Below are 9,347 nucleotides of genomic sequence, written 5' to 3'. Positions count from 1 at the left end.
CATTTCTTTATTTCATTAGGTTGAAGGTGTAGAACATAGAATTACCTATGAATTTCCTAGATAATACCCAGAAAATAAATAAATGCATAAAGCATTCTGTAGCAAGTCTTAAAGATTGATTCAGCAATTTGGATAAACACCCAGTCTCTTACCCAATAAGCAGTCACAGGTTCCCTTTTTTCATTTTCTTTACAATAAACACAATCAAATTTGAACCAATTTTCTGATATTCATTGTTGTGCCCATAAATAGGTATCTAAACTGAGTGTACTATTGTTCTTCTAGAAAGAGAGACTTTGGATTTTTCAACCTGAGCACCATCTCAGGTGACACATGGTCTAAGTGACTAGCTCAGAGATTCTTAAGGTTCGAGTATAGCTGTCCCTAATATTGGGCTACTGGTCAGAGGTAGTCAGTCAGCAATACTTACCATCACATGATCTTTGAATCAAATAATGGGAATGACTGTCACTTTTATAATGTCCTCACAGATGAAAGTGTAGAGCATGTTCAATGGCATATCATTTATAACCTTGGACCCCCCTGTGATCTACAGCCCAATGTTCTAACTACTACGTCATGCAAGACTTAGCACATCTTAATACTCATATACAATGGTTCAAAGTATATTCTGACTGAGGCCTCTTAATGAGCAGCTAAAACCACAAAAAGGGTTTTAAACATTAATGAATGATGTACTTTAGAATCATCCTGGGACACGTACATCAGTCTTTGGTTGTAGCATATCTTGGTGTTCTATGTACTTTAGAATCATACTGGGACACGTACATCAGTCTCTGGTTGTAGCATATCTTCGTGTACTATGTACTTTAGAATCATACTGGGACATGTACATCAGTCTCTGGTTGTAGCATATCTTGGTGTTCTGTGTACTTTAGAATCATACTGGGACATGTACATCAGTCTTTGGTTGTAGCATATCTTGGTGTTCTATGTACTTTAGAATCATACTGGGACACGTACATCAGTCTCTGGTTGTAGCATATCTTGGTGTTCTCTGTACTTTAGAATCATACTGGGACATGTACAATCAGTCTCTGGTTGTAGCATATCTTGGTGTTCTATGTATTTTAGAATCATACTGGGACATGTACATCAGTCTCTGGTTCTAGAATATATTGATGTTCTATGTACTTTAGAAACATACTAGGACATGTACATCAGTCTCTGCTTGTACCATATCTTGGTGTTCTATGTGTGCATAGTAAATTCAGAACTTGCTTAGCACATAGTAACAAGGCATCATATTGGTTCAACATTTAAGTCGGATATACAAAACTGTAGATTTAGTGGTTTCTCTAAATAGGTTGCATTAATTACAAAAACAAAAATTAAGAACTAATAAATGTTAGGATTTTTTTTTACATAAGTCAGTTACATCTACCAATTGCACATCATTGTACTACATGTGCAACATAGAAAAACAATAGCAGTGTTCATTCTCTAGTTTTATATGCAGTTTTCTGGACTGATTACTCTTTCTGATGGCATATTCTAATGTGTTTAGGTAATATAATTAACCTTAGTTTAAAATATTAGATGGGATAAACCCCCCACCCTTCCCAGTGGTGGTATATATGACTGTTTTGTTTAATAAAATACAAAACAAAGGTGGAAAACATTGATTACAAGTTTATTCATAACTTGAAATGTGTTACTTTGATCACAAAAACTTTGGTGGCATCAAAAACACCTATTTCCTAAATATGTATGGTAATTCCTATAATCTTTGTAAAAAGTGCAGTTAGATATACTTCCATTACCACATCAAAAATTCTGATTTTTGGCAATAAATATGAACTTTCTTCAATGATAAACACAGTTGAAAATCCTTTCATTACAGCTTCCAATGAACTAGTTAAAAACAGTACAACTGTGAGGGTCAGGAGGTCTAAGCCACTTTGGTTTGTAGTAAAATTAATATTTAACAGAATGAAAATATACATTAATTAACTAAATAGCCCAAACCTAAACAATGAAAACCTTGAAGCCAAAAAAAAAGTCTATCAGTTATTTACAAAATGTAAATGTAGTGCTTATGTGAAGATAAAAAATAATGCAGAGAAAAACAAAACAAAAATGCCTGTGAAGGGTCCAAAAACATAACAAGCCTTAATGTTACATAGAACAAACTACATTTATTATGAGAAAATGTTTAGATTATTAGAAATGCTTAGATATCATATGTACATTTATTTTGAATAAATTCTGTATTAATACTTCAGAAGATATAATTATTAATTATTCCATGATAGTAAAAACAGATCAGAAAGGTTAGTCAATTAAATTTTAATAAAACAAACAAATAAAACTTAATAAAACCCTAGAACTTTTGGTTTGGCAGGTAGTTCCATCTGTTGAAAACACTAGGATTTTATAGTTTTGTTTTCAATATAATTATTATGTCAGTAAAATGGGAGATGTATTGTGCATGTTACAAGATGTATAAATATAAAATTAAAAATAAAACAAGTAAATACAAAGGTATTATTGTATTTAAAGACAAGCATTTTTATATTTGAATGGTTTAAATTATTACAAAAAAATTATATGAAAGATAACACACATTTCCATGTGAATTATTACACATATTTTTGTCATTGTTCGTAATTTCCAGTACACATAAATCTATTTTTAATTTACTTTGATACTTTTAGTTCCAATTTATCTCAAACTTTGTTATTACAGATTAATTTTCCATAACTTGTTAAGTATTTAGTACATATTCACAGTTAAAGACAAGAAAACACAAGCTTTCAGTGTTCTTTAATGTCAGGGAAATGATAAAAATAAAAGCAAAGTAACTTAGATGTGTAAAAAGCATGTCAAGGTATACAACAGTGTTTGACCCCCCCCAAAAAAAACTTCAAAAAACTGTCACCCTAAACTTATTTCTTTAGAAACTGAAAACTTGTAATAACATTAGAATGTGATTGATACTGATAGGTATATGATTGATACCTACACATTCAACTACGTTTATTCAAATAAACTTTCAGATCCAGTACTAGTAATGTTATTAGTATAATTTGATAACAGTTGAATAGAGATCAATAAGTAGATATCCTATTTACTGACTAAGTAACAGTGATGTTTTAAGAGTCTTAAGGAATATTTATCACTAAACAGAAAACAATGAAATAATTTAAATCATGACTCTTGCAAGCCTCATTTCTACTACAAAATACCTGAATATATTTTCTTCTCCACGTACAAACTGTATTCTACAGAATATTATTTTTGTTTACATCAAGGCAATGAGAAGATTATACAGCTTTATTCCTCCAAAATTCTAAATATAATTTTCACCCACAAAACTTTTTTAAAGCTACGTCAATCCATCCAAGTATTCAGTTTCTAATAAAGCATGGTTAAGTTTTCTGGGCAACATTTTGATTTGTTTAATGAAAGCTAGTGATGGTTAAAATTACAGTTCTCAGCCAATATGCTTTTTTTTTTAATTATTTATTTTCATGTTGAAAATTGTTAAAGAAACTGAGTGCTATAATTAACTGTAAAGCAGAACAGTCTCATATATTCTTTTCACTACAAACTGCTAAAGTTGGACTTCTGGATGAAATCTAGACCAGGTCAACTTACTTACTCAAAAGTACATTTAATTGTATCAGGTAGCATCTTATGGTATTGATCTGGTAACATCCGATCATAATGAAAATTGATGTTTTAAACTTTTGGAAGTTGATATTACAGTGCAAGTTCTTGCCTGCTATATATTTACATTAAGATGATCAACGATTACATTTCTATAACAACTATATTAAAATACTTTTGTTCTATTTAAATTACTGCTATACATTAGATGCTGATTTTACAAAATATATACTTATACACTGAAAGAAGGATGAAAAAATTTAAATATGGATTGTGTTTTAATGTTAGTTGAAAGTTAACAGTCACCATTTTCCAACTAGAATCATGTTACAAGACATCATGCCAGACGCGAGCCTGGACAATCTAGTTACTAAGAATTGCTTCGATACTGTAGATTTGTGAAGAAATCTCCAAATCCTCATTAAATGTATACATTTATTTCCTAACTTTTACATATAATGTATAGCAATTATTCATAACATGAGATTTTTTGCTCCCTCTCTGTCCTTCCTACCTTAGTTGCTACTTTGTTATCTGGTTTCCTTTTCTGATAAAACTTTATGCTGCTGACATTCTGTATGTAATTTTTTAAAACAGGATAACTTCTTTTGCTTTCAATAGGTCTACATAAAGTTTGTGCTGTCAGAACTAGTTTACATACAAATAGGAGACTTGGACACACGTATACACTCATTGGCCATGGTCTACATTCATTCTTATCACTGCCTTTTATAAAAGTTTTTAAAATTATATTTATAAACAATGTGATCACAATCTGTTGTAAGTATGAAATATCCAATGTAATGGTAAACAGCCAAGACAAACAATAAATTACAAATCTTATATTTCATCTGCATTGGAATTTCATCACAAAAAGATGATGTATTTAGTTAGATTATGAACTCTTGGAAAGGACCGATTTTCTACGTAGTACCTTCCACATTGGCAAAACACCTAAGTAACCTGTCAATCAGTGGGGCCTGGACAACTTTGGCTACATGGCCTACGCCAATGTCTTACACATATAAAGAAACACAACAGTACAGTAGGGGGGGAAAGAGACCAAACAAAAGACTCGTCCTGGGTCTGAACATTTCTGTGGGTGGCACTGGTTCTATGTTATTATTTTTATTTTTGAGATTTTATTTCTATTTAATTCTGCACAAAGAACATTATCACCTGTTATAGGTTGAAGATAGCCTTCAATCACTTAAGAGAAAGAAGAAAATATCAACTTAATTTCTAGAAGTTTTTTGTTTTTATTTTCTTGAAACTCCCATTTTCACACCAGAATGTAGTAGATATAATATTTATCTAAATGTAATTAATATTTTACACAATACAGGTCTAGTATCTGTATCATCCATTTAGTAAGTATTCACTGGAAAAAAAATCTGTTGCATGTTCTACAAACAGATCGTACAGGTGCACCATTCTTCCTTCAGTTCCTCTGCTGAGACTGGGGTCTCATCCCATTTGGCAAAGCTACAGGGGCTAGTAGAACCAAAGTACAATCCAGAAGGAGTTTGAACGTGAAGGATGTCATAAAGAGAGATATGCACATCATAATCACTACCTCACTTCTTTTCTCGCTGGAGATGATTGGGTGCATCGGCAAACGTAAACTTTAGCTGGTAGGCCTCTGCAACAAGCAGACTTATCTCCTCATCTCCCCAATTTAAAGTGGGTAGGTTCTGAAGCATTAACATGATACCCTGGGAATAAAAATATATATGTGATGAATAAACATAAAAATAAGGTATGAAAACACAAATTGAAACATTAGAAAAAGATCAGTTCTGATAAGATTTTGTTCCCTAATTCTAAAAAAAAAAACTATTATATCCTGTACAATTATTTCTTGAATGATACAAAAAAATACTTTTAACTGAGAGAAACAATAAACAATGCATGCAAAATAAGCAAATTTATTAATTTGTCTTAAACACCATCACAAATCATCTTAATCATTTGTTTACTGATATTAGTGCATTAAGTACCTACTATTTTACATTAGGTCACATTCCTTACTAACATTGGTATGTTTTGGCAGAACTAAATCAAAATTAATTAAAAAAATGTTTTTCTTAAAATAAACAAGAGGCATAAATCTAACATGTTGGTCATATGTCTCTTTGATATCTTGGCAATATGAAGGTTTATAGATTGTATATACTATCAAGACAAGTAGACCATACAGGCTTATAGGTATTAAATGCTTCAAAACTATTTTTCAGCAAACTTCAAGTAACATAACAATGAAATACCAAAAAAAATACATCCTTTAATCGGGCAGAAAGTTTGGATCTTGGATAAAAGTTGATTTTTGAGAGAGATTATGTACTGTCACATAAAAACTACATTTGTATGCTATTTTATTTGCACTTGGTATTAGGCAATAAAAAAAAATCATATGAAGACATGCTTCAAATCTATAAAATTACCTAAACAATGGAATAGCTGGTCAGATGTTAACACAGCTGTTCAAAGAACACAGCAACCTACCTGAAAATCTTTCTCAGCCAGAAGGTCTCTTGACCAGTGTTTTAAAAAGGCTGCACACACATACAAGTGAAAGGTTGAGAATCCATCAGTTTCTGACTGTATAAAAAAAGTTAGAAGTCTGAATTATAGAGGAATGTAAATGTTTTTTAAACACAATAAATTAGCTTCCAGTAGAAGGTTACACATATAAGAATAACTAAGATATTTACAGATGCTTACCAAGTAAGTATCCCACAGTCTAACGGTACACTTCAAAGGAAGTTCCCTCATCAACAAGTTGTTCATCCACCGAAAAGAGAACTGTGTTGACCTTAATCTCCTAATTGTTTTTATAGCCCCCCTACACAACCATTTAGAGCATCACTCAGTGGAATACTTAGCTGATTATTGAGAAAGAAAGTAACAGTGTATGATAGTAGAAAAACTCAAACTGTAAGAGAACTGTAAGTATTCCACTGAGTGATGCTCTAAATGGTTGTGTAGGGGGGCTATAAAAACAATTAGGAGATTAAGGTCAACAACTGATAGTAGAAAAACTCAAACAAGTATTCAGTAGCCAAGAAATACAAATGCTATTTGGAATAGTTGTTTAAAGATACTAGCAATATAAAGATTTCTGGTCAAAATATTTAGTATTTGAAGAAGCCGAATGGTGTTTCATGATGATATTCATTGTTTATTGAAACAGTGAGGATTTGTGAAGAGAATATTCAACAAAAGTTGTTTCAATGGTCTTTATTTCTCATGTTAATCTGAACTCTAAAGTCTATATAGGCTTACCATCTGACATTGTGAGAGTTACTAGTTGCATGTTATGCAAGTGCATAAATTTAAAATGAGCCTCATGAAAATGTTTTCCTGTGTTGCCTATTCTTAGTGTTCCTCTCATAGAATGAGTCAATAGGTATAAATAGAAAGTCTGTTTCACTCATGTAAATGCTAGAACAGGTAGCTAGTATACACATTTCCAGGTGTCCTTCTTGGATAACAAGATCTTTACTATGGGTAAGTAAGTTGTGTTTTTTGTAGTTTATATATTACTCTGATGCTCCAAAGTGTAAGGATCCTTTTGTTTCGTTCAGATATCTTTTGTACTTATGAAATTGTTATGGTATATGAAGGCTTACTTCTGTTAGCGTTTTTACAGCATCTAATAACGGCTTCTTTATGATATTTATAAAGAAGCTGAAAGGATATTAATTTTGAATGGAGACTCAGTATTTAAGCTGCTGTTTTTTAAGAGCTTTACCAGAAGAAAATCTAGAAGCTTGTGCAGTGATAATCTGTACTTACAAACATGCAACTGGTGATTTTCACAATATCAGTTGGTGTTAAAACTTGCAGACACTAGTAAGTTCAAAACGACACAATTAAATCAGACATCATTCCCACAACTCTGGTTCGATATACTTTTAAACTTAAATTCCATCTCCCAAACTGCTCAGTTCCCACAATTAAAATTCAAGATATTTTTTATTAACAAACTTTCCTACTCTGTAGTATTTTTTTTTTCCACTCAAATTTGAATTTTGCAAATTCTTACAATTTTCATTGGTTTCCAGCTTACTCTGGGGCAGTAACAATGTCTTACACATGAACGGTAACTCTGTCTCAGTGCAACAGATCTCTGAACAACTCGAAATTAGGTAATCATGTAGACAACTAAGTATGACAATGATACTATACTGAAGTTAGTATGTACCTGTATGTTAATCAATCCAAATATATCATTAGTATGTGTTGACATGTATGTTAATCAGAGTAAATATATCATTAACGTGTGTGGACTTATATGTTAATTAGGGTAAATGTGCACAAACCTGTATGTTCATCAGAGTAAGTATATCATTAATGTGCATGTACCTGTACATTAAACAGAATAAATACATCATTAGTGTGTGTGGACAGATTTGTTAATCAGAGTAATGATATCATTAATGTGTGTGGATATGTTTGTTAATCAGAGTAATGATATCATTAATGTGTGTGGATATGTTTGTTAATCAGAGTAATGATATCATTAATGTGTGTGGACATGTTTGTTAATCAGAGTAATGATATCATTAATGTGTGTGGATATGTTTGTTAATCAGAGTTATGATATCATTAATGTATGTGGACATGTTTGTTAATCAGAGTAATGATATCATTAATGTGTGTGGACATGTTTGTTAATCAGAGTAATGATATCATTAATGTGTGTGGACATGTTTGTTAATCAGAGTAATGATATCATTAATGTGTGTGGACATGTTTGTTAATCAGAGTAAATATATTATTAATGTGTGAAACTACGTTAAATATAACTATCAGCACATATAATGATAGGTGAGAGCATTTAGATCATATTGTATTGTAGCAGCCCACACCATAGAATAGATGATCAGGCAAAGTATCGGAATGTTGGCTATACATTGGATGATATCTACGTGTAGCAGCCCACACCATAGAATAAATGATCAGGCAAAGTATCAAATGTTGGCTATGCATTGGATAATATCTACTTGTAGCAGCCCACACCATAGAATAGATGATCAGGCAAAGTATCGGAATGTTGGGTATACATTGGATATTATCTACTTGTAGCAGCCCACACCATAGAATAGATGATCAGGCAAAGTATCGGAATGTTGGCTATACATTGGATAATATCTACTTGCAACAAACCTTAACTAAATGAATAAATTATGTGCATCAGTCTCATCGGCAGAATAGTAGGCCTGACCAGTTGCATCAAATATATGCTGCTCATGGGGTTCTGGTATGGACAAAGTCAAAATACTACAGTCAATATAAATTAGGTCATCAAGAAATTAATGTCGCTATTTTTTAGGTGAAAAACCCAAACAATTTATACACCAAAACAAAACATTTATTAAATGAAAGAGTCTCCATTCTTATCGATAATGCTTTTCCATCTTACAATCATGTTCTTAATGACCTGATTAAAGAAATCACTTGGCTTTGAAGCAAAAAACATGTCCATGTCCTCTTTAACACTTTCCACATTTGTATATGTTTTCCCATTAAGATGTTGCTGCAGCGAACAAAAAAATATGGTAATCTGATGGTGCTATATCTGGAGAATATGGTGGGTGAAGGAGAACATCACAACCCAACTCCATAATCTTGTGTTGCATCAAACATGCCACATGTGGAAGTGCATTGTCATGGAGAAAAAGAACACCTTTCCGACTGATGAGTGAAGG

At 31.9% G+C, this 9,347-nt stretch overlaps 1 protein-coding gene across 3 annotated transcripts in view; it reads right to left on the bottom strand.

Moving 5' to 3' along the window:
• Positions 1 to 1,635: 1,635 nt before the first annotated feature.
• LOC106460546 (TBC1 domain family member 22B-like) overlaps positions 1,636 to 9,347 on the bottom strand; it is a 40,441-nt gene continuing 32,729 nt past the window's right edge. For all 3 annotated transcript variants that reach the window (XM_022387287.1, XM_022387288.1, XM_022387289.1), the window contains 4 exons: positions 6,580 to 6,626; positions 6,358 to 6,438; positions 6,139 to 6,234; positions 1,636 to 5,348 (listed from right to left, as the gene is read on the bottom strand). In XM_022387287.1, coding sequence (XP_022242995.1) covers positions 5,211 to 5,348; positions 6,139 to 6,234; positions 6,358 to 6,438; positions 6,580 to 6,626 — 362 coding nt within the window. In that variant the 3' untranslated portion in view covers positions 1,636 to 5,210. The remainder of the gene's footprint in view (positions 5,349 to 6,138; positions 6,235 to 6,357; positions 6,439 to 6,579; positions 6,627 to 9,347) is intronic.

Source organism: Limulus polyphemus, unplaced genomic scaffold (assembly GCF_000517525.1).
Source record: "Limulus polyphemus unplaced genomic scaffold, Limulus_polyphemus-2.1.2 Scaffold792, whole genome shotgun sequence".
NCBI classification, from domain to species: Eukaryota; Metazoa; Arthropoda; class Merostomata; order Xiphosura; family Limulidae; genus Limulus; species Limulus polyphemus.
This window is presented reverse-complemented; position numbering and strand designations above follow the sequence as displayed.